The following is a 25,064-nucleotide window of genomic DNA, read 5'->3' as shown; positions in this document are numbered from 1 at the left end:
TGAGGCCCCGGCTCGGAGCTGTTGCTTGACACTCTGACCTCACTAGTATAAGCAGGGATTCCTCATCTAATTGGTATAGCATCCCTGCTGGGCCCGGGGCTTTCCAGACAGGCGAGAGACAGGGCCTGCCCCCGAAGAGCTGACGGATGCCAGCTCCTAGAGCCAGGGGTCCCTTTGGGGGAGTTCACAATCAGCTCAGACGTGCTAGTTGTTTGGGTTTTTTATCCAATTGGGTCAGTTTATTAACATACATAATTAAGAACAAGTAAAATAGACACATGCTGCTGAGACCCCTGCAGCAAAGAGGCCACTTCATGCCCCAGCACACCCCTCCCCAGCAGGATAGCGTCACACCCAGTCCAGGGACGGTGCTTTGGGGGCCTTCACCCAGCACCTGTGTTCTCTATGGAAAGACAGCCCCCCACACGATCCCCTCCATCCAAAGCCAAACCCCATCTCTTCCACTAGACAAGCAGGGTCGGGGTCTCATGGGGCTGGGCCTACTGTTGCATCCCGCACACCTGCCTAGCGGCCAGTGTCAAAGGCTCAAGGAGGATAATGGGCTTCCTCTGCTCAGTGAGGGACCCTTCGTTTCCATCCTGCTGCACTAGGATCCCCACCTGCAGCCCTACTGCCTGGGCCTGCGATGCGCTCCTGCCCTTTCACCTTTCCCCAGACACAGCCCAAAGCAATCTAGTCCTAGGCTCCCCTATGGCACAAGGCTTTAAACCTGGCTCCCTGTAAACGAAACCCTTCAGGCTCCTAGCAGCCTCTCTCACGCTTCAGGAGACAGGACAAGCCAGTTCACAGCAGCAGCAGCTGCACCGGTCCCTGCTGTGGTACAAGTGCACCTGCACAGCAGGTCACAACCGAGGAGCCTCCAAGACAGTATCTGTTCCCACAGCCCCAGGAGGCTGCAAGGCCAAGATCTCGGTGTCCACCCCCAGCTCTGTCCCCGTGGGCAGGGGAACGCACGCCTGTCTACTCTAGGACACAGACTCATCACCAGGGGGGTTCTGCACAGGCCCCTGACCTGCAGGGGAGTTGTGCCCATGGGGGCAGGATAAACCCAGCCCCAGCCCCCTGCAGAACAGGGCAGAGACTGAGGGTTTGTGGGGAGCCCACGGCCTGGAAAGGGCCCTGCAGAGGAAAGGGCATTCAAGGCTGGCAGGAGCAAGTCTGGGCGCTCCCTGCTAACCACCACCTGTGCCCAGCTCAAACCCCTCCACCACCAGGCACCGCGGGGGCTGGGCGTCATTCCTGCATGAGACTGTTGATCTTCGTTAGCAGCACGTCCGACTTGGACTCTGGGGAACCAAATGGGAGAAAGGGTCATTCCAGGAGCCTCTGCCCTCCCCAGGGCTGCCCCAGCCCAGCAACAATCGTGGGGTGGAAGGCAGCTGCTGCTGCAGGAGGCGCTGCCTGGCCCCCCTACACTCCCATCATCTCAGGGAGTAGCACTTGCTAGGAAAGCAGGCAGGATGGGAGCTCCCTTGGCTGGGCTCCCTCCCCTTTTCCCCACAGAGAGGGGAGAAGGTGCAGCTCCCTCTCTCTGTCAGGGGAGTTAGGCTCTGGGCCCAGGCTGTCCTCCTGGCAGAGCCCCCTGAAAGCTCCCCAGCCTGGGGTGTGGAGAGCCCCTGGGAGCTAAGCTGTGGCAAGGGCCTGGCCCTGCAGGTGAGCAGAGAGACTGATCTGAGAGGAAGAGGGAGGGGGAAGACCAGGAGCAAGAGGGCATGGTGAGGAAAGGGACTTAAGGGGGGAGCAGGGTGGGGAGCAGGGGCCCATTACCTGCCGGTTCTTTTCTCCTGGAGCATTTCCTGGAAAGCAAACAGGATTGAAATTCACTCAGGAGAGCGAGTCAGCATTCAGTCCTTTCCGCAGAGAGGTCAGCCCACACTCAGGGCCAGGGCCGCTCCCCCAGGGCTCTGCCCCATCACTTGGCCACTGTGGTTTGAACTCAGAGTTGGTAGAGGCCTTGCTGCCATGGCTGGAACGGGACGGGAGTGCCTGCAAACCATAACGAGCCATGGAGGGTCCCAGGGCAATGGTGTCACACGAGTCCCCTTGGAGGGCTCCCATGCCAGGCCCACCTTGCTCAGCGTATAGGTGGGGGCCAATAAGCTGTGACCAAGTCCCACAGCAGTGGGATGGAGCGGCTCAGGGCCGGGCTCACGGCAGAGGCCAGGGAGGAAAGCTCCCTCTAAGCCCGCTGTGTCCCAGGTTAGCGCAGTGCAGGGTGGGAGAAGTGGGCTCCCAGCGCTGCGGAGCAGTTCCCCCAGATCAAGAGGGTGGATGGGTGATGGCAGCAGCACCTGGCCGGGCAGACCCTGCCCTACCTACAGCTCACCCAGAGGGCAGCAGACATGGGGCCTCCTATGCCATGGACAGCTACGGGAGCCCAGAAGAGGCTGAACTTACTGCAGCAGGAGGAAGGCCGAGAGGAGCAGGAGGAAGGAGACGCAGTCGATCACAATCCAGACCATCAGATAAGTGTTGCGGGGCTGCAAGGCAACAAGATAGGACGAGTAGCTCAATGGGGACCCCGGCAGAACAGGCCCTGGCAGCACCCCCTGGCCCCCTTGCTGGGGTGTGGTAGTGCAGACGGGCCAGACGGGCTCAGGGCATGCAGCCTCTGCCAGTGCCACCCAGGGTAGGGTCACTTACGAGCAGCCAGAGGGGGCGCTTCATCTCCTTCAGCACCTGGCAGGCGTTGGTGGTGACGGAGCCGGCCCCCGCGCACCACAGCACGGAGAAGAGCCAGGGCTCATTGACCACGTACAGATTGACGGAGACGTTGTCCTGGCGATACCGGCTGCGGAGGGGATGGAGCCTCGTTAGTGTGGCACAGGCCAGCAGGAACTGGGAAAGCCTGGCTCCCACCCAGCGCTCCCGTACTTGGGGTTCGAGCCCTACTGCCAGCTGTGGCATCAGGGTGTGTACGTGGCCACAGTGGGGAGCTAGACTCGCCTCTACGGGGCTGAGGCACCATTGCTCTGTGCTCCGCACCCTGACAAGGGGCTCTCACCCAATCTGCTCTGTGCTGACGTCCTGGTACGGCAGGTTCAGTCGCAGTGGAGACTCTGTTTCATTCCAGCTGCTCTTCAGACCGTAGATTTGCTGAAATCCTGGTGCCTGCTGTCTGACCTGCTCCCTGAACCCGTCGGGCAGCCAGAGAATCTGGGGGGCGGGGGGGGGAAAGTCAGGCCTGGTGTGAGCTGGGAGACCAGGGGGCACTCGCTGTGCTCTGGGACCCAGGCTGCAGGGCCAGCCGCACTGATGTGTGCATCCAAGTGGAAGCAGTTACCAAGCCCCCTCTCTGTGCGCCCATCCGGTTCTTGGCCCCAGCAGAGTCCCCATCAGGCCACCTGCCGTGGGAGTCTCCCCCAGCAGGTCTGGGAGTGACAGACCTGGACGAGGCATGATGGGGGCTAGCTAGGACCGGCCAAGATGTGCCTGGGACTTTGGGCTGGCTCAGAGCCCCAACAACCCCTTCAGAGCCCCTGCACCCAGCGAGTCCTGGGCACAGGTGCTGGAACTAGGGGTGCAGCACCCCCTGGCTTGACATGCTTTCCATCATATGCAGGGTTTACAGTTTGGTTCAATGGCTCTCAGCCCCCCCCCCACTGTACACATTGTCCCAGTGCCCTGGTCATGGGCAGAGGGCACCCACGGGGCAGAGAGCCCACAGGCCCTTTACTCCAGGGCATGTTCTGTCTGCAAAGTAAACAATTTCTCCCCTAACCGGTGAGCAGGAGCAGGAAGGGGCAGTGAAGCCAGCCGCCAGGCTGGTCTCAGCAGGCTATGTACATCCAGCACCCAAGGGCTAGGGCTAGGGGCGGAGGGAACGAAAGTGAGGCTGTAGCGTCAGGGAACCATGGAGCTGCAGGGTGTGGTAGCAGCAGGGAGTACAAAGGTGGCAGCTTGTTCGTGGATTTTCCTGCTTCCTCACCAACTTGGCTCACTGCCAGGGCTCTCCTGAGTCCCTGTTTACACATGGGGGGGGAGTGGCACTTGAGCAGGGAGTTCCAAGTAAGTTTACACCTCTCCCTGCCCATTATCCGTACTACAAAGCACCCCAGGCCACTAGGAACGGGCTCAGGGCAGCAGCTTGTCCGGCAGCCTATCGCGGACACGGGTCAGGGCTGGACCTGCAACAGGCGAGGACACGCTCAAGCATCTCGTGTGTACCTGGGATCATGGCAAGGGCAGACTGAGCACGCTCAGGGAGACTCTAGAGCACCAGATGGGTCTGACCCGCCCTGTCGGGAGGGGAGCTCACTGCTGGTAAAGGGCAGGCTCAGGGACCCCTGGGGGAGGACGTCTGGCCTTGATGCTCAGCCATTCCCTCCTCCGGCTGCCCATCAGGCGTCAGACTCCAGGGGCAGCGCCAGGCTCACCAGCTGCGGCGGGATGCCCGACTCCAGGATGGTCGCCACGGTGACGTTAACGAAGCTCTGGTAGTCCGTGTGGTTCTCAGGACGGAGGTCGAACATGATGGAGATGTTGTGCTGCTTGGCCTCCTGCAGCACCTGCTCCAGAGACGGGATCTTCTGTGCCCGCGCCTGGCCTTGCGCCTCGCTGGAGAGGCCCTGCACCGAGTGGAACGGATTCCTCTGGAAGGGACAGGCCAGAGTCAGCAGCTAGCCCACGTGGGGGGCAGCGCTCACAGCTGGCCCCAGGGCCCTGGCCTCCCACGCTGCCCCCTCAACACCATCTCCCAGCGCCAAAGGCACAGGGTGCTCTCCCTCGTGCCGACAGCGCCCCCAGTGCTCACTGCCCCTCACTAGCACGGCACAGCAGCCGCTCAGACCCCAGGGCGAGGGCACAGAGGGAGGACAGGTCGCCCTGCCACCTGCAGGAGACCAGAGCAGCTAGGCAGTTGGGTGCTAACCAAAGCATCGCTGTGTAGGCAGGCACTGAGCCCAGCCAAACAGCACCGCCAGGGAACGGCTCACCCCTCCCAGCCAGCCTTCCCCAGGCCTCCGGAAGGTCACAGCAACTCCCAGCTCTAGCAGTGAGGCTTGGAAGGTAGCCCCCCACCCCCACCCCACAGCGGGAGGCACTATAGTCTGCAGAGGCAAAACTCTCCAGGGCCTGGGAACCCCGGAGGGCTCTGAGCGGCTGGCCCCAGGGCTCTGCCAAGAGCAGCCTGGATCAGTGCAGCAGGCAGAGCCCTCTGCAGGGCAGCGCAGGGCCAGGCCATGCAGAAGCCCTACCACGCCCCGAGGAGGGGGGCCTGACCTCCAGGAACCAGCTGCCGGCGTCAAGCTGCTGGAGATCCGTCCAGTTGAAGGTTGTGCCGCTCATGGTGGCCTGGGCATTGAACACCTTTTGCACGTTGGTGGTCCGGGTGAGCGTCTCGTCGTGCATGAGGAAGGGGACCCTATCAGCACTGGCAAGGGGCAGGAGGGTGGGGTAGTTAGGACCTTGCCCAATGCAGCATCATGGGCTGTTTGCACCCCTCCCCCCAACCTGATCACCCTGGCACCTCTGCCAGGGATCAGCCCAGCAGCCCCCCCACCCTGCCCTGTGTGTCCCAGTACGCGGGGCCATAGGGGAGTGGGGCTGAGAGCCAGAGACAGACGCACCAGAGTCAAGTATCAGAGGGGTGGCCGTGTTAGTCTGAATCTGTAAAAAGCAACAGGGGGTCCTGTGGCACCTTTAAGGCTAACAGAAGTATTGGGAGCATAAGCTTTCGTGGGTGAATGCCCACTTCAGACGCAAGTGCACCCACGAAAGCTTATGCTCCAATGCTTCTGTTAGCCTTAAAGGTGCCACAGGCCCCTCTGTGGCACCAGAGTCCGTGCTCGGTGCTGCAATGGCAGCAGATGGTCACTTATCGCCCCCCCCACACACACACACCCGGCCTGTCCCAAGTCCCACCCTCACCCCATTCACAGGCCAGCAGCTCCAGATTCACCATGGCACCGGGCCAAGCGCTAAAGGGGCCCATAACACGCTTCCCGGAGCGGCAGCAGGGATCCAGCCTGGGAGCTGTAGTTCCTTGGCCAGCTCCCTGCCTAGAGAGCCGGCCCTGGAGCAGGGAAGGAACTACATTTCCCAGCATTCCCTTGGCGGCTATCCTCAGGAAAGGGAGGGGAAGGGAGTGGGGAAGCGGGGACCCCATGCGCTTGCTGTGGGTGGGGAGCTGGCTGCTAGAAGGGGGTGGCAGGGTGAGTGGGGAACAAATGTGCCCTAGGAGTAGAAGTAGGGTGACCAGACAGCAAGTGTGAAAAATCAGGACAGGGGTGGGGGTAATAGGAGCCTGTATAAGAAAGAGACCTAAAAAATCGGGACTGTCCCTATAAAATCAGGACATCTGGTCACCTTAAGTAGAAGATATCACCCTCAGAAGACTTCCCCAGACTGGATTAGGGATGCTGGTGTGACCTCGCCTGGCAGCCCCCAAAGAAGGAACTAGGTGGAATGAATGGACACTGCACCTCTCTATCTGAAGCCTAGCAGGGGAGGTATGTGGACCCCACTAGGAGAAGTTAAAATGAAAAGTAAGGGAGGGGAGGCTCTACTAGAGCACCTGGGCAGCTTTAGGTACAGTACCAGGTATGCAGGAGGATTTCCACTTCTGAGCCATGGAAGCAGAAATTGACTTTTCCTTTCCAGATTTATCCAATATTCAGAAAGGGAATCTAGCACCTGCCTTCCAGATTTGAACCCCTCAAAAATTCAGGAGTGCTCAAGCTCAGTTTGGGCAGCTGTTACTTCATTTCTCCCAAATCAAATATACTGATCCACTGTAACTGGCTGTAGAAAAAGTAGGATAAAATTGAGCAAGAAATGCTGGGGTCTTCCCAGTGCTAACTAGGACTGGAATTGTTATTTTCAACAGCCATTACTTTTTTTTTTTTTTAAGTTTTGTTTCTTTAAAAGGAAGACAATGATATTGCATTGGCAAATTCCCCATAGAAACAAAGAGTGGAAGAAAAGAATAATAAAGGCACCTCAACTTTTCTTCATTTATGTAGGACTTATAATATGGATCCAGATATCCTCCAATCACACAAGCTGAAAATTGTTCCACTTTACTGCAGTTCTGTAGCCATGCGGGAACCAGTCCTGTCTGTTCTGTGCACATCCAAAATTCCTACTGAATTCAGAAGTGCCTTGCTTTTGTGACCACACCACCTGATATTTTCAGCCATTGTAAGCTAAGCAAGTTTACATTTAGTAATTGGGTGGGAAGCCTCTCAGAAAAAGTTAGGTGCTGTAGGAGGTGTTGCTTATTCACCAGGTAATGTGAGACGTTCCTGTTACAATAGGAAACCACTTTGCTCCTCGAGTCTACAATGGGGTCCTTTGCTTCTATACACAGCCCATTAAAGACAATGAAAAGACTCCCACTGTCTTCAACGGGCTTTGGACAGAACTGGTTATACCCAGGGTAACTCCACTGTCTTCATAGCATCCTGATCCCACAGCAGAGGGGGGGCATGTGAGCTTGTTGCAGAGCTGCTGCTCAGAGATAGGAACCTCCTGGCACCCCAGCCTCCAAAATCATCCAGGCTGCACTTTCTGCTCAACTATGTGCTAGCTGAGGGGTGTGTGGGAATTGGTGGCCTCTGCTGCAGGTGATGGGCATCTCAGGTACTTAAAGCCATGGCCTAGAGGAGGGAAGCGCCTAACTGCAGAGCCTGCAGCTGCCTAGGGCCAGCGCTGAGGATTTAGAGTCCCTAGTGCCGCCGTTGCAAGGTTCAAGCATGCTCAGCCTTGGAATTGCCACCCCCTCCCTTGACTAGGAGCTGCAGCTATCGAAGGCTGGCCTCTGGCAATTGGCCCCATGGCTGTAGCCAGAGAAGCTGCAGGTGGCTCTGTGACTACTGGGGCCATTAATCTAGAGCAGATAAAGAAACTGGGGTTAACCTCAGGGAACAGAGGTCACCCGTAGGAAAGGAACGTCAAGGGGAGCAGGGAAAAGAGGCAGCAGGTCAGGCTTGGAGCGGGAGAACAGCCCAAGCTGGTGGGGAGCATGTCCAAAGTGGAGAGGAAACAAGCCTGGAGAGAGGAGGTGGTGACCAGGTAATAGACTAGCATGTAGCTGGGAGCAGAGGGAGAAAGGCTGGTGTCTTCCATTCCCAAGGGCTACGCTCTCACGTTGGGGAAATGGTGTTTGCAGGTGGCTTGCTCACATGGTAGGATGGGGGCTGAGCGAGGGATTTGTTGGAATTGATCAGGTATCCGCTGGCTGTGGAACTCTGAGCTGAGACCAGAGCCACATCCAGTGACTGGTGACATAGGGGGGTACTGAGACATGGCTAGAGAAGGTCTGAATGAGGAAGGAGATAAATCTGTGGGGAGTTTCCCTGATCACTATGAAAGTTCTGCCCACATGGGTACAGCTGAGTGAGAAGAACTGGGGGCTGAGGGAGCGGTGTGTGGCAATGCAGATAGTCCTGTAGAGGTGTGTGATCAAAATGAAGAAGGTCTCTGAGATTCAGTACCGGGTATACTATGGCACCAATGGCACTGCCACACCAGGCCCACACTCGGAGCCCAAAAAGACTACATGGGGGCCCACAAAAGGTTAATCCGGCCCTGCAGGCCAGGGAGGGGAGCCCCGTGTCTCTCCCCAAGAAATGGGGACTGAGCAGGGTGGGGCACCAGGCCAGAGCACCAGAAGCTGAGCTGGGCTCAGCTTCCCTTGGGGGGGTAGGGGGAGGAAATGGGCGAGGGGTTAGGAGAGGAGGGACTCTCACAAAGCCCAGGCTGGGGCCTGGAGACACCTCCCCTAGCATGGAGCTGCCCCCTTCACCCCAGAGGGGGCAGCGAGCAGAGGCCTGGGGCTCGGGGAGCTGGGGCAGGCAAGCCGAGCACACGTTCCCCTTGGAGACCCTGGGTGTTGCTTTACCTCACCATGACATCGGTCTCAAACACGTGCACGTCACAGCCCACTGACTTCCGGAATGACATCAGGGTGTTCTCTGGAGCCAGCTAGACAAGGAAGAGATGGCACAGGCAAACCAAGCTTGGGTGGGGCAGGGGTGCAGCGCATCGGGCGCTTGGGTTTGAATCTTCTGGACTCAGACATGCAGTGAGTTTGCTGGGCTCATTCGAAGGCAGTGGTGGGATTTCAGGAAGTAGCTGAATTCCCAGCTCTGCCCAGGAGAGACCCAGGGCTGGGACAGCAGGAGGCTGCAAGGCAGGATTGAGAGGCATAGGCAGGAATGGGGGGGGACCCCAGTGCTGGCAAGCAGGGGGGCTGCAGGTTGGGATTGAGGGGTATGGGGGGGTGCGCGGGAGCCCAGGGCTGGGGTTAAGGTCTACCCAGAAGAAACATGTCCCAATTAGCTCCTGGCACCATGTGTGAGAGCTCAACCTCGAGGGCTGCCTCAGCCCCTCCCAACCATGCCCCACACCCTGTCCAGCCTGGCTACCCACAGGGCAGGCTGCAAGGACTCCCCTCCCCGAGCTGGTCTGTGGAGACTGGAGATGGCTCTCTGGGGGTTACCTGCTTGCCTGTGACTCGGGTGTGAGCAGGGGGGAAGGGCAGCTGCCCTTGGGCACAGGTTACTCACCATGGGGGCCCCACGGTGCCCGGCCAGCGCTGGTTTGGGGGGCAGCTGGTTCTCCTCCATGAGGCAGGGCGAGGAGATCATCAGGGGAGCCAGGTACAGCGCAGCTGTCACACCCAGATACACCAGCAGGAGCAGCACCTTGGGGGCTGCAGACAGACACACGGACATGGCAGAGCCTGGTCAGGGACAGCCTCACTGCAGGCACTTGGAGGTGGGAAGGGATTAGCCAGGGCTGCTCCCCCTGCAGTGCATGTGTGTATGGGGGAGCTTCCCACCCTTGCCTGAGACTAGGGAGCGACAGGCCCCCCCCTGCTCCCCAGCCATGGAGATAGGTGCCCCCTGCAGAGTAGCCCTTAGCCAGGGGCTCGGAGGTGCCTCTGGCCACCCTGCACTGTGCCAAGCTGCCAGCTTAGGTGTGTGGGCAGCCCCAGCCCGGGTGGGCTCTGGGCACCCAGCAGCGCTGCGTGGCTGGGCCTGCACAGACCCTTCCCGCCAGGGCACTGCCCACACAGCCCCTGCCCAGACGGTCGCTGGCGTTTGGGGCTCCCGGCTGTCCTGCGGCAGCCGCCCCAGCCCTCCAGAGCTCCCAGTCCAGGAAAGGACTGAGCCATGGGGGTGCTGGCTAGGACGTGTGTGCATGGAGGGAAGGGGAACCCCGTGCCGCGTGTCCTAGACCCCGCATGGCTGAGAACAAAGGGAGAGCTGCCTCCCAGCCTACGCTTTCAGGGGAAATGCTGGGCACTAGCCCATCCTCAGGTGAGGCGGTGCCGGGACAGCTCTGGGGTCCTGCTGGGACAGTGTTTATGGCCCATCTCTGGGTGCAGCCCTGGGGAGCAGGCACCACAGCGCAGCAGGGCTATGACATCAGGGCAGCTGCATGCCGGCGGCAGGATGCAGACCGGCCTTTGCTCAGCACCAGAGGGGAGATGTGGGAGGGCGAACTGACCCAAAAGCCGAGTCCCCATGGCCCCTCCCCTGCTCAGCACCCCAGGAATACCTGCACGGCGAGTACGATAGAAGCAGTCGGCCACGGGCCAGGCAAGCAGCGTCACGCCTGCCACGGCTCCGATGTGCAGGAAGGGGCCTGTTGCCTGTGGGGCAGACACACCAGCACCACTCAGTGCCCAGCTACGAACGCTGGTTCCATGCTCCCATCAGACACACCGACCCAGAGCTCTCAGCAGCCCACCCCGCACACCAGGCTTCCCCGCACCTGCCAGGAACAGCCGGCCCCTCAGGGCTCCCCCTTGCTGGGCTGCCCAGCGGCTGGCATTGCTGGGTTTGAAGTGACCACACCAAGAGGAGTGAATGGAGGAGGGACAGGTTCTGGGAGCCAGGCGGTTGAGCCAGGTGGCTTTGCCCCAGGGCTCTGGGAGGGGCTATTTATTCTCATCAGGGCCGTGTAGCCCCCGGAGGGCCCTAGCCTGGAGCGACACAGGGCCCGTTGCAGGGGAGAGCTGCAGGAGTCAGACAGGCCAGGCGGGAGATTCAGCCAAACCTTGCTGGGGCTAACCACAGGATCCCCTCCCCCTTGCCATATGGAGAGCCTTGGGCCTTGGGAAGGGCTCTGCCTCTGCTCTCACCTGCAGAGAGATGCGTGCGCTCTGCCACTGCTCAGTCCACTTCACATCGAGTGCGACGAAGGCTGCGGCCACGACCAGGGCAGTGAGGATCAGCAGGCACTTGGGGGAGGAGGGGTGAGGGGGAGCAGGGCACGGGGCAGTTAGGACCAGATGCATCTTGGACACCACAGAGCAGCCGGGGACCCTGCCGGGGCCTACCCTCCCCTGGGCAGGGTGAGCCGACCCCTGCAGCTGGGGTCCCTGCTCCTGTCCTCACCCTGCATATGCTGGGCCCCTCCCCCCTTGGAGCCCTGCTGCCCTGGGTTAAACGCTGAGCTCGACTCCCCGTGGCAAAGGGGGAAATGGTCTCTAATATTATTGTGTTCCAGGGTTCCATTTCATATTGTTCCCAGTGCAGAGGGGTCGGGGGCAGGACTCTGCTCTCAGGGCAGGCTAGAGACATCGGGATGAATATCACCCGGCTGTCTGACCCGGGATGCCTCAGTAGAAAGACTGGCTGAGGCCGACCCCGCATCAGTGGGGAGTCCGAGAAGAAGACAGCGAACCCCGTCACCGGGACATGGACGTGTAGCAACCCAGACGGAGAGGATTTCCCCACCTCTCTGCACCATCCCCCAGATCAGGGGCAGAAGGCCTGGGGGAGAAGAGCGAGTCAGGGCTCTGCAGCCCACTCATGCCAGCGTGGCTGAGCGGGCTGGGCTGGGCTGGGCTTTAGCCCTCAGCTCTGTGCGGACCCTGCCCACGTGCTCCAGCTGGCCCCACTCGGAGCATCACTACGGATACTGGCTGGGTGCGTTGATCCCTGCAGCAGGTCCCAGTCTCTCCCAGGAGTCTGTCTCAGCGGCACTGGCTGACCAGATCTCAGTGGGAAGCAGGAGGGCTGGAGCCACAGGGGTTGGGCCTAAGGGGGCAGTGAAGCCTCATGGCTCACCCTGGAGGAAAAGTGAGACCTCTGGGGGTGGGGGGGAGGGGTGTGGTCCACTGCAGGGGGCCACCCAGGGCTGACCATGCCAGGTGCTGTCCCCCGGAGCAGCTCTCGCCCCCCCCCCCCCCCCCGAGAAGAGAAACACACCCATTAGGACAGGGTGTGGAGGCGCCGGGGGCTGGGGCAGGGCTTGGGTGCTAGTTGGGGTGGGGATGGGCTGTGCAGGATACACCGAGTGTCAGGAGCCAGCTGGCCCTTACCTTGTGCAGACAATGCAACTTCAAGGGCTGGCCACAGAGCTGCAGGCACAGAGCGAGAACCTGCAAGAGGAACAAGGGAGATGCTGGAGCTGGAATACATGGAGACCTGGGAGAAGGGTCGGAATTTGGGGGGTTGTTAGAGCAGGGATAAAAGGAGAGAGAAGACAGAACTGGGGCAGGGGGAAATCAGATCGGTATCTGAGATGTCTGTATACTAATGCGAGAAGTATGGGGAATAAGCAGGAAGAACTCGAAATGCTAGTAAATTAACACAACTATGATATAGCTGGCATCACAGAGACTTGGTGGGATAATACACATGACTGGAATATTGGTATAGATGGGTACAACTTGCTCAGGAAGGACAGGCACAGAAAAAAAGGAGGAGGTGTTGCCTTATATATTAAAAGAGTATACTCTTGGACTGAGGTTGTGATGGAAATAGGAGACAGACTTGTTGAAAGTCTCTGGGTAAGGATAAAAGGGGTAAAAAACAAGGGTGATGTCATGGTAAGGGTCTACTACAGACCACCAAACCAGGAAGAAGAGGTAGATGAGGCAGGGTTTTTTTTTTTTTTTTTTTTTTTGAGAAAAAAAAAAAAGCTAACAAAATCATCCAAAGCTCAGGATTTGGTGGTGATGAGAACTTCAACTACCCAGACATCTGTTGGGAAAATAACACAGCAGGGCACAGATTATCCAACAAGTTCTTGGAATATATTGGAGACAATTTTTTATTTCAGAAGGTGAAGAAAGCTACTGGGGGGAGGCTGTTCTAGATTTGATTTTGACAAATAGGGAGGAATTGGTTGAGAATTTGAAAGTGGAAGGCAGCTTGGGTGAAAGTGATCATGAAATGGTGGAGTTCATGATTCTAAGGAATGGTAGGAGGGAGAACAGCACAATAAAGACAATGGATTTCAAGAAAGCAGTCTTTAGCAAACTCGGAGTTGGTAGGTAAGATCCCATGGGAAGCAAGTCTAACTATCTAGAGACATAAAGGGTAACAAGAAAACCTTCTACAAATACATTAGAAGCAAGAGGAAGAGCAAGGACAGGGTAGGCCTGTTACTCAATGTGGGGGCAGGGAGGGAAATAACAGAAAATGTGGAAGTGGCAGAGGTACTTAATGACTTCTTTGTTTCGGTTTTCACCAAGCAGGTTGGTGGCGATTGGACATCTAATGTAGTGAATGAGATAGGATCAAAGGCTAAAATAGGAAAACAAGTTAAAAATTACAAGTTAGATGTCTTCAAGTTACCAGGGCCTGATGAAATGCATCCTAGAATACTCAAAGAGTTGTCTGAGGAGAGATTGGAGCCATTAGCAATTATCTTTGAAAAGTCATAGAAGAGGGAGAGATTCCAGATGACTGGAAAAGGGCAAAGGACAACCTGGGGAATTACAGACCAGTCAGCGTAACCTCTGTACCCAGGAAGATAATGGAGCAAATAAATAAGCAAGCAATTTGCAAACACTTAGAAGATAAGGTGATAAGTAACAGTCAGCATGGATTTGTCGAGAACAAACTGTGTCAAACCAACCTGATAGCTTTCTTTCACAAGGTAACAAGTCTTGTAGATGATGTGTGGCGGGGGGAAGCAGTAGATGTGGTATATCTTGACATTAGTAAGGCTTTTGATGCTATCTCGCATGACCGTCTCATAAACAAACTAGGGAAATACAACCTAGATGGAGCTACTATAAGGTGGGTGCATAACTGGTTGGAAAATCATTCCTAGACAGTAGTTATTAGTGGTTCACAGTCATGCTGGAAGGGCATAACAGGGTCCCACAGGGATCAGTTCTGGGTCTGATTCTGTTCAATAGCTTCATAAATGATTTAGATAATGGTATAGAGAGCACACTTATAAAGTTTGCGAACAATACCAAGCTGGGAGGGGTTGCAAGTGCTTTGGAGGATAGGGTTAAAATTCAAAATGATCTGGACAAACTGGAGAAATGGTCTGAAGGAAATAGGATGAAATTCAATAAGGACAAATGCAAAGTACTCCACTTAAGAAGGAACAATCAGTTGCGCACATACAAAATGGGAAATGACTGCCTAGGAAGGAGTACTGCGGAAAGGGATCTGGGGGTCATAGTGTTAGAGCAAAGGTCAACTATTTGCCTATTTTCCCAGCTGCTCCCCACAGGCAAGAGGCTGCCTTCCACCTATACGTATACAAAACAATCAATCAAGGAAGTCCAATAGATGTATCCTGTTTACCCCTAGAAAGGAATTTAAAAATTCCATAGGTTAGCAGAATGTATGCACGCTAAGTTGTTTGTTACTGTGTATAAAAAAGGCTTGCTCTGCACTTGTAAGTTGTGTTCCTCCCTCTGGCATTAGTCGATGGGGGGACACCCGCTCAGCTGACTGATCAATAAAGAACTTGAAGCCGTCTTCTAGACTCCCGTGCCTCCTTGGGGTAATTGGGCAGCTCCAGGGGGAAACGAACCCATTTGGCTAACAATGGCGACTCCGCCGGGACTTCTCTCCCTGTAGAGGGCACTGACCGACGGCCGAGGGCGATTCCGAGGAGTGGCCACCTCGAGCTGTTGGTTTGCTCGGGCCTCGGATCGTCACAGTCGGCCGGGGCGGCTGTGTCCTCTCTGAAGAGAGCTCTGAAGGACACAGAAGCAAGACAACTTCAGAAGGAGGGGAAGTCTGACTGCCGGACGCAGCCACTTCGGGCGGTAAGTGCGTTTACCTCCTGGGTTTGAGGAATAACGCCCCCGACCGTGAGTTGGATGGTGGAAATCCCCTAGGCACCCTGTATACGGGAACGTATATTAACAACATTGTAGCTTTGTAAATGTCTTGTTGTTGTGTTTTTGGTTAAAGGGTAAGCAAATAACGGCAAATGAGTAACATAACTAACTCCACAAGTCCATGGGCCGTTCTTAACAATTATTGGGACTTGGAGCAACCTCAGGGATTACTCTTGTTTATAGGAAGGGTAATCTTGTTTCTCCTCTCAATAGTGTGTTGGAAACCGAGATTGTAACTGATTAAAGGATCTGTGTGAAAGATGAATGAGTGCCGCTGACAGGTCTGAGGCTTAAGCTGACAAAGTTAAGGGATGGCCAGGGCCACTGGGGAAGGGGCGGGCCCCCTGCCTGGGTCGAAATCAGTGCGCTATCTGTAGGAAAGAGGGGCACTGGAAGAATGAATGCCCCCGGCGACAGGCCATGGGAAAGGAACGTAAAAATAAAACCCCATCCCTTCCCATCCTCTACAACAGTACAGGACGTTCAGGGGAGGAGTCTTCCCCATAGGGGGGCCGAGGGACCCAGCGGCCCCTCCTGACAGCACAAGCTGCCAGCCTGAATCCCACGGTAAAAATTAAAGTGGAGGGCCGCCCAATTGAAGCCCTTATTGATACTGGGGCCACTCTTAGTTTGCTCCCCCTTAATAAGGCTCCCCGAGGTAGAGCTCGGGGACGTGCCATGGTCCAAGGGATAGAGGGACAAACTACAGCTTTGGAAAAAACTTTGCCTCTCCTAGTGAAAATAGGGGACTGTCCAATTTCCCATCAGTTTGCAGCCCCTCTTGCCCCATCGTGCTGCTTGGACGAGATATCCTTACTAAACTGCAGGCGGAGATCTCGTTCGACAATGGGACTATGGAAGTTAGACTTCCTAAGCAGCAATCCTCCAACTACCAGATGGCCCTGACAAGCGCTAGAAATCACTTCCCGGAGTGCCAGGGGAGGAATGAAGGGAGCCAGCTGTCAGGGGTTAACCTTGAGGTTTGGGCGGAGGAGGGAGGCGTCGCTTGGGCCCGGAATGCTTCCCCAGTGCATAGTTCCCTTAAGGAAGGAAGCAACCCGGCCCAAATTCGACAATACCCTCTTAAGCTGACCACTAGAATCGGGTTAAAACCTCTGATTCAAAAGTTTCTGCAGTGCGGGTGGCTCAGGGAAGGCACGTCCCCATACAACACTCCGATAATGGGGGTGCCTAAGCCTAATGGGCAGTATCGGTTGGTCCAGGACCTAAGACAGATTAACAAGTTAATAGAAGCCCCCTATCCAGTTGTCCCAAATCCCCATACTATTCTGGGCCAAGTTCCCAAAAATCATAGTTGGTTCTCTGTTATAGATTTAAAAGATGCCTTCTTTTCCATCCCCCTTGATCTGGAGTCTCAGAGACTGTTTGCCTTTGAGTGGGAGGACCCCGATACCCACTACAAAGCTCAATACCTTTGGACCGCTGTCCCACAAGGCCTTACCTGTGCACCCGAGATTTCTGGCAGCCAGTTAAGAAGGGACCTCGCCCCATTCCTGGCTAAACACCCTTCATGTAACAGTCCAGTATTGCGACGATTTGCTCTTAAGTACTGAAACAGAGGCAGCCTATAAAGAGCAAACTATAGAGCTCCTTAATTACCTTGGGGCACAGGGGTATAAGGTCTCAAAGGAAAAAGCCCAACTGGTTAAGCAGCAGGTCACTTTTCTCAGGTATCATTTGTGCCAGGGAAGTCGTAGTCTGGGTAAAGAAAGAATCCAGGTGATACTTAATAGCCCCCAACCCCGGAGCCCCCGAGAATTAAGGGCTTTTCTGGGATTGACTGGCTTCTGTCGGCTCTGGATCCCTGACTACGGGGGAAGAGCCAAACCACTGTATGAATCCGTAACTAAAGAAGGTCTGCTCCATTGGACGTGGACCAGAGAGATGGAAAAAGCATTTCGAGAGCTAAAAGAAGCCTTGGTTCAGCCTCCCGCTCTAGCCCTCCCAGACCCTCGGAGGCCATTCACCCTATACGTTCACGAGAGGGGAGGGGTGGCTGCTGGAGTTCTGTGCCAAAGGTCGGGACCAACCTGGCGACCCATTGGATACTACTCAAAGGTGCTGGACCCTGTCGCCAAGGGGTGGCCTGCCTGTTTACGGGCCGTTGCAGCCACCACTCTCCTTGTTCAGGAGGCTGAAAAGTTGACCCTGGGGGGGGGGGCGGGGATGACGGACACTGAGGTTGTGGTCCCCCACGGGGTGCCTCAAATACTGGGGACAGGCTCTGGGGAAAAGCATCTAAATCCCAGTCGACATACCAGATATGAAGTAGGGCTCTTGCTAGCCCCTAACTTAACCTTTAGGACAGTTAGCTCCCTCAACCCAGCTACCCTATTGCCCGACCCTCGGGTTTCCTATGAGACCAGCCCCACTCATGACTGTATTGAAGTCTTGCAACAGGAAGCCAAACCCCGCCCTGACCTCTTGGACTTGCCTTGGCCCGACCCTGAAATTGAAGGGTACGTTGACGGGTCCAGCTATGTGATAGATGGCAAGCGGTATACCGGAGCAGCAGTAGTAATTAAGGACAAAGGAATACACAAGTTTAAACTTAGCCCTAATTTGTCCGCCCAAGCGGCAGAGCTAGTGGCTCTTATTGATCGGTGATCAGGTCCTTGTCAAAAAGTGGAAGCATGACCCCCTTACACCACGGTGGGACGGCCCGCACATTATCTCGCTCATCAGCCAAGCTGCAGTTAAAATTCTTGGGAGTGACAAATGGACGCACCATACATGGGTAAAATGGTTTCTGAACCCTAACCTGGAAACTGAGTCAGCGGAAGAGGACACGAGCCCTCTGCCCACCCCGGCTCTGGACGCCCGGGGTGGCACAGGTGAAGACTCCACCTGGGAATACCAGCAGCTGGACGGACTAAAGGGACTGTTTAGGAAAAGATAATGAAATTATTGTTAATATTTCTGCTTATGTACTTCCATCACTATTATGGTTGGGAAAATAGGTTTTTACAACTGGGGGGGGACCTTTAGGGCCAGGTACTTATTTATATTTTGAACAACCAGAGAACCTATTTATAACCTAAATCGAATAATAAGGTTACAGGCTGTTTTGGAAATCTTAACCAACCGAACAGCCGCGGCTCTTGACCTTTTGGCCAATCAATCAACCCTACTAATCCTAGCTTGCTTTGCTCCCTGTTTAGTTGTGTTAGTCCGACAAATGACTAATCAAATTGTATATCAACAAATGATGGCACTGTACCAGCTGGTGAAGACTGAGGATTGGGGGCCATAGAGCTCTCAAAATGCTTTTTAAGGGGGGAGAACCTCGTTAGAGCAAAGGTCAACTATTTGCCTATTTTCCCAGCTGCTCCCCACAGGCAAGAGGCTGCCTTCCGCCTATACGTATACAAAACAATCAATCAAGGAAGTCCAACAGACGTATCCTGTTTACTCCTAGAAAGGAATTTTTAAATTCCATAGGTTAGCAGAATGTATGCACGCTAAGTTGTTTGTTACTGTGTATAAAAAAGGCTTGCTCTGCACTTGTAAGTTGTGTTCCTCCCTCTGGTATTAGTCGAGGGGGACACCCACTCAGCTGACTGATCAATAAAGAACTTGAAGCCGTCTTCTAGACTCCCGTGCCTCCTTGGGGTAATTGGGCAGCTCCAGGGGGAAATGAACCCATTTGGCTAACAATAGTGGACCACAAGCTAAACATGAGTCAACAATGTAATGCTGTTGCCAAAAAAGCAAACAAACATTCTGGGACGTATTAGCAGGAGTGTTGTAAGCAAGACACGAGAAGTAATTCTTCCGCTCTACTCTGTGCTGATGAGGCCTCAACTGGAGTATTGTGTCCAGTTCTGGGCGCCACATTTCAGGAAAGAGGCAGACAAACTGGAGAAAGTCCAGAGAAGAGCAAACACAAATGATTAAAGGCCTAGAAAATATGACCCATGAGGGAAGATTGAAATAACGGAGCTTGTTTACTCTCGAAAAGAGAAGACTGAGAGGGGACATGATCAGAGTTTTCAAGTACATAAAAGGTTGTTACAAGGCGGAGGGAGAAGAACAATTCTTCTTAACCTCTGAGGCTAGGACAAGAAGCAAGGGGCTTAAATTGCAGCAAGGGAGGTTTAGGTTGTACATTAGGAAAAACTTCCTACCTATCAGGGTGGTTAAGCACTGGTATAAATTGCTTAGGGAGGTTGTGGAATCTCCATCATTGGAGATGTTTAAGAGCAGGTTAGACAAACACCGGTCAGGGATGGTCTAGATAATCCTTGGTCCTGCCATGAGCACAGGGGACTGGGCTAGATGACCTCTCGAGGTCCCTTACACTCCTATAATTCTAGGATACCCTCTCCAGCTTCCTGCAAGGACAGCTCCTGAGCCCCCGCCCAGCAGCCCTCCTGGGACACTCTGATCTCAGAGAGCAGGGCCCTGCTCAGACAGCCAGGGCCCCAGGCCAGCCCACCCCCTTGGGCCCCGGCCCCAGGCCAATCAGTGTCGTTCAGAAGCTTCCAAAGAGCAGAGGACCTGAGCAAGCTCAGCACAGCAGATCTGGAGCAGTGTCTCCAGCAGGTAGGCTGCAGCAAGGGCCCCAGAGAGCAGGACCTACCAGCAGCAGGGCCGAATACGTGACCAGCAGCACCGTGACTCCGAGCAGGGGCAGGGACCAGTCTACCCACCACTGCGTCTGTCTGAAGAGGAACCTGCCAAGCAGAGGGGACAGTCAGACGAGGCTGGGTGCTGGGGGCACCAGGGGCAGGCACAGATGGTGGGGAAGGGAGGTGCTTTGTGCTGGGTTGGGAGGCAGACAGTGGGGGGAGGGAGTAATGGGGGAGGGGGGGAAGAGGAGAGGAGACAGACGGTGGGGGGCAGGGAGGGTCCAGACAGGTACATACTCATTGAAGTTGTGGAAGTCATTGAGGAGGATGAGGGCATGGTAGAGCCATACGAGTGCGAAGAGGCAGACGCAGAAGAGGAAGAAGAACCAGCTACAGTCGCACTGAAAACCAAAGCGGACACATAAGAGACTGCAAGGCTCCTACCGGCCACGCACTGGCCCCTCCAGTGCAGCTATCAGCCACCTGGGCATGCAGAGCCTCCGCGGGAGAGCCCAGGGCAGCCTGGCCCCACGCCTGTCTGCCAGCCGTGTGCCAGAGGCCATCACGGCTGCTTCCCTGGCTCTGTGCTCTGCCCGACCCTGCCTCCACGCTACAGTGGGAAGAGGCACCAGGACCTCCCCCAAGCCCTGAAAGAGGGTGGTGATCACCACCCAGGGGGGCTGTTTTACCCACATCGGGGACAGGCCGGAGCAGGCCAGGATGGAGCCACAGCCCCAAATGGGGCAGGCACAGACACAGGAGTCCCATAAGAACGAGTGGGGGTTCAAACAGCTTAGGGTTGGAATAGTCCTTACAGCAGGGGCCAGGACTCCTGGGTTCTATTCTCAGCCCCTCCCCGACTTGCTGTGTGACCTGGGGCCCGTCTTTCCCCTCCCCATGGCCTCAGCGCCTTGTGCAATGGAAGAGGGGCTGGGGCTAAAAAAAGTATTTGACATTCATAACTGATGCCCCCGGCCACTCGATACCGCCCCAGCTCGGTACAAATTAAGCCCTGCCTGCGCGGCTGCCAGGTACATTACACCCTGGCTGGAAGCACAGAGCCTCCAGTGCTGTTACTAAGCACATGTGGGCGTGCTGGCAGCCCGGGTGCCCTAGCCAAGCAGTGTAAGCAGGGACCGACCCAGAGACGGTGTCCTCTGCCCTCAGGCCAGCCCCACATGCCCCACACCCAGGGAACTGCTGCTGCCAAGCGGGGCACGTTTCTAATCAGGGTTTGTTCTCAAATTCCCAACAAGATGGGACAAGCTGCTACTCAGCCCCACCCATGGGAGCTAGAGGCCTCAGAGGCTCCCAGGGCCCCCCGCCCCCGAGCCTGCAGAGCCCCTGGGATCCCCCAACAGCCCCAGCCCTGCAGAGCCCCTGGGATCTCCCGGCCCCCCAGCACTGCAGGGCCTTGGGGACCCTGGCACGCGCAGGAGGCTGTGGGCGGTCTGTGGTGCGGGATGGGTGCAGGAGCCCAGCAGGGCTGGGAGCGAGTCTAACATCACCACTGCTCCCAGGAAATGCAGCCGTGCCAGAGGAGACTTGACCCCCTGCCCCCACCATGGTCATGCCCCCAGAGCACGGGATGGGCCATGCGCCCCCGGCCCAGCGTTTGGCGACGCTCCCAGCCCTGGCAGGGCTCTGTGCCTTGAGCAGAGGGGAATGTCTGAGTGCCCCCCTCGGGGCAGTGCTGCTGTGACCCGGCACCTGCTGCCCTGTGCCCCATGGAGAGCTGCCCGCGGGTGTGAGGACAGGTGCGCTTGCTGCCCAGCTCCCACAGCCTGGGCCACGAGGGCCCCCCCACCTGCCGCACTGCAGTGGACAGGGAGATGCCCTCTGCCCAAGAGGGGACCCCAACCCCCCATGAGGAGGCCCAGGCTCTCCCCGTGCGGCACAGTGTGAGGGGCAGGCCAAGGGCCCAAGCTCGGCTCTGCTCCCACCCACTCACCTTGGTTGTTCTCAGGCCTTTCCTCTTGTTCTCGGCCCAGCGGCAGCTGTACAGGCCGAGCAGGCAGGTGGCACAGCCGTGGCAGCAGCCGTGGCCCTTCGCCATGTGGCGGGTCTGCGTCCCCAGCACTGCACTGCGGGGTCAGGCCTCCTGCAGGGGAAGAGAGCACGTGGGAGGGTGGGACTGGGCAGCCTGTGCTTGGGGGCCTGCATGGCCCCGGTGACTGGGCATCGCTGGGGGCTCAGCCAGACAGCTGCCCCAGGTGCATGGCGGAGATGCAGGGGACGGGCGCCAGGCCAAGAGGCAAACGGGAACATACCCGGGGTAGCCTAACCAGTTCAGCAGGCTTCTCCTCCCGCCCCCCCGCGCTCAGCGAGCCCCGGCAAGCCCAAGCCAGCTGCACAGCATGGAGCCGTGCCCACCACATGCCCGGGGGGAGCGGAGAGCTTCATGCGTCAGCCACGGTAGGGAGGATCTCCGGGCTGGGCGGGGGCCCCTCACCAGGTTTGTCCTGGGCAGCTGCTTCATTTGGAGCATCCCTGCCTGGCCCAGGCCTGGTCTTCCTGGGGGGGGGTGACTGAGCCACCCCCTGCAGGGTCCTGTCTGCAGGGCCCCGGCCTGCGCTGCTTTGGGCTCAGTGCACGCACAGGGCACATGCCCCCATGCCCTGGCCCTTGGACACGCCAAGGCCCCTGCCGTTCCCCTTGGCTCTCCCACAACAGCCACAGTTTGCTGCATGTCACTAGGGGGCTCTGGCAGCCGTCCCGCATGCTCACCAAGCCCCCAAGGGGGACACTCACAGCAGCCCCAACGTCCCACTTCCCAGCTGCCCTGAGCACCGGAGCAGAGCTGCCTGGGAGGGCCTGGCATTTCTGCCTTGGCCGTTAATTCCGTGCAAGTGAAGGGAGCTGGGATCCCCTCAGGCCCCGATGCCTGCACCTCCTTCCCCAGCTCTGCAGGATGCGGGAGCCACTGGATACAGCCACGTGCCACCCAGCTGCCAGGGTGCCCCATGGACCCGCGGGACTCCCTGCCCCAGGAGGTGGGTGCTGCAGGCGTCTGGGCTCAGGGACAGCGGCAGGGAAGCTGTGGGGCTGTGCTGGGCCAAGCCCCTGCCACCCACCCCTTTGTTAATGAAGGGCAGGAAGGGGGTAGGGTGGCGAGGGAGCCTGGCGAGCAGCTGGAGCCATAGGGAGGAGGATCCCCAGGGGCAGCTGCCAGGCTATGCCTGGCCCATAGGCCATGCCCCAGGGCAGCGGGAAATCGCCCTTGTCCGGCAACAGGAGGATTGCTCTGGCCACAAGGCAGGGGAGGGGAGGTTGCTGGTGGAAGTGCACAGCCTGAGCCATAGAGCATGGTGGTGGTCACAGGGCGGGAGGCCCTCCCCAGCCCGTCAGCGCTGGCGGTGTTTGCCCTGGGAGCAGGGATCCCAGCTGCACAGCTGGAGGAAGCAGTCCGGGAAATCCCAGCCGTTGGCTTGCTGCACAGAGCGAACCCACCTGCAGGACCTGTGCTCAGAGTGTCTCCCCAGCCCTTCCGGCATTCCCGGATGGCCCCTCACAGCCCCCTCTGCAGGGCTACCCCCATGTGCAGGAAGGAAACTGAGGCACAGAGGCTTCGAGTGACTCACTACTGGTCACAGAGGGACTTGGGGCAGAGCTGGACTCCCATTCCTCCCCACTCTACCCTCTAGACCCCAGCCAGAGCAGAGACTAGAACCCAGGAGTCCTGACCCCATCCCCCTGCCCAGGTGAGACAGACCCACTGGCCTCCTGCACTGCCCCTGCCAGCGGGCTGCTCCAGGAGCGGGGGCTGAGGACACAGGCTGCCCCAAAGCAGGGCTGCGACCACGTGCATTAGCCCAACAGGTACTTTGGGAGGCTCAGGGCTGGGTGCTCCCTACTCCTCACCCTGTCCCTGCTGCTGCCCTGCACCCCCAGCTCCAGGGCTCATTCAGCCAGCAGCAACCCAAAGGCCTAGGGCTGACAAGGGACCTTGTGCCAGGTAGCCACAGCCCTGAGCAGCCTCTGCCTTGGCCAGTCCCGTGTGCCCTCCCGCCGCTCAAGCCCCAGTTCTGCAGGCTGCTGTATAGCCCAGAGCCCTGAAACGCCCAGCCTCATCTCCAAGAGGCTGTCACAGGAGGGCTGGATGCCCAGGGCAAGGGGCAGTAGCAGAGGTGGGATGCATGGCAGAGCAGGGGGGGTGGGCGCTGCAGAGGCTGGCTGGGCCCTCACTGAGGACTCTCTCCCACCTTGTTAAATTGCAGCTGCTCTGGCTGGACCCCCAGGCTCCATGCTGGGAGAAGCAGTGGGCTCCATGCAGCGACCCAGCCCAGAGCCGTGCTGGAGCCTATGAATACCAAGCGCTGCTTCACGCTGGGGCATCCTCGACTCCACCAGCGGCTCAGCCCTTCCCCACAGGCCAAAGGGTAGTGAGCGCAGCTGGACGACAGGCCTGCCTGGCTGCAGTGTGCTCACTGGGGACGGGTGCCTGCATCCCCAGAGCAGTGCCAAACCCACCGAGGCCAGGGAAAAGGGACCGCGTGGGGCTGCCACCCCGCCCAGTGCCCCTGCTTGAGGGCTCGGCAGAGGTGCTGCGCAGCAGGGGAGCTAGGCCCTGGTGTGAGGAATGCTCCGAGGGTCATTAGCCAGGATGGCATTTCTGTCCTCTGCAGCCCACGCAATGGCAGGAAAACGCTCTCTGAGCCCCCAGCCACTTTCATGGAGATCAGGGATCTCAGCCATGCCCTCCATGCACTTCCCAGCACAGCCCGAAGGACATGCGCCAGAGTGGGGCAGAGCACATGGCGCACTGGGGGGTTAGTCACAGCCCAACGGGCCCCTCCTGGACGCCCCAGACCCAGCTGGGTTGCGTCACTCCTGCTGTGCAGAGGCACCAGGGTAAGAGGCCTGAATCCAAGCCCCTGCTTGTGCCTGCCGGCGGGGCTAGCACAGTCCCTGACCCGGGGACGCGCTGGAGCTGGGGGGTCTCACCACTGGAGCTGGCCATACTGGGACATGGTCCACGCTGGCTGGCAGGGATATGGGTCTGGGGCCACACACGGATGGAGGGTGTGAAGGGGGTTGAAACTCCCCAGTGCCTGGCTCCTGCGAGTAGCCCCAAGCCCATCACAGGGCTGGGAAGCCACAGCCCCCGGCTGCCACACTCCCTGGAGAGGATGCCGGGGCCAGGCATGGTGCCAAGGGCAGGCTGGAGACATGTGCAGTCTGTGCTGCTCAGAGCCCCCCAGGAAGCCGTTACTGTGGGGGGGCTCACGCAGGCTGCTCCTGTCACCCCTCGTTTGGGCTGGGGCTGATGCCAGGCACTGCTGCAGGTCCCCACCCACCTGCCAGTGCCCTGAGCTCCCTTCCCGGCTGGCACAGCACAGCTCTGGCGCTCAGCCAGTGCCCTGCTGTCGCCTGTCCCGCCGAGTGAAGGTGGCGCTCGC

General features: G+C 57.8%; 1 protein-coding gene across 5 annotated transcripts in view; it reads right to left on the bottom strand.

Annotated features, from left to right (window-relative positions):
* Positions 1 to 211: 211 nt before the first annotated feature.
* The window catches only part of GDPD2 (glycerophosphodiester phosphodiesterase domain containing 2), a 45,306-nt gene continuing 20,453 nt past the window's right edge, over positions 212 to 25,064 (bottom strand). For all 5 annotated transcript variants that reach the window (XM_065557378.1, XM_042851023.2, XM_042851022.2 and 2 more), the window contains exons 2-16: positions 21,617 to 21,766; positions 19,963 to 20,066; positions 19,677 to 19,770; positions 12,299 to 12,358; positions 11,114 to 11,212; positions 10,528 to 10,621; positions 9,531 to 9,676; positions 8,864 to 8,946; positions 5,242 to 5,392; positions 4,398 to 4,613; positions 3,026 to 3,177; positions 2,665 to 2,812; positions 2,419 to 2,501; positions 1,789 to 1,817; positions 212 to 1,307 (exon numbers count right to left, since the gene is read on the bottom strand). In XM_065557378.1, coding sequence (XP_065413450.1) covers positions 1,255 to 1,307; positions 1,789 to 1,817; positions 2,419 to 2,501; positions 2,665 to 2,812; positions 3,026 to 3,177; positions 4,398 to 4,613; positions 5,242 to 5,392; positions 8,864 to 8,946; positions 9,531 to 9,676; positions 10,528 to 10,621; positions 11,114 to 11,212; positions 12,299 to 12,358; positions 19,677 to 19,770; positions 19,963 to 20,066; positions 21,617 to 21,721 — 1,617 coding nt within the window. In that variant the 5' untranslated portion in view covers positions 21,722 to 21,766 and the 3' untranslated portion in view covers positions 212 to 1,254. The remainder of the gene's footprint in view (positions 1,308 to 1,788; positions 1,818 to 2,418; positions 2,502 to 2,664; positions 2,813 to 3,025; positions 3,178 to 4,397; positions 4,614 to 5,241; positions 5,393 to 8,863; positions 8,947 to 9,530; positions 9,677 to 10,527; positions 10,622 to 11,113; positions 11,213 to 12,298; positions 12,359 to 19,676; positions 19,771 to 19,962; positions 20,067 to 21,616; positions 21,767 to 25,064) is intronic.

This window comes from Chrysemys picta, chromosome 9 (assembly GCF_011386835.1).
Source record: "Chrysemys picta bellii isolate R12L10 chromosome 9, ASM1138683v2, whole genome shotgun sequence".
Classification (NCBI taxonomy): Eukaryota; Metazoa; Chordata; order Testudines; family Emydidae; genus Chrysemys; species Chrysemys picta.
The sequence above is the reverse complement of the archived record's forward strand: the minus strand, read 5'-3'. Positions and strand labels throughout refer to the sequence as shown.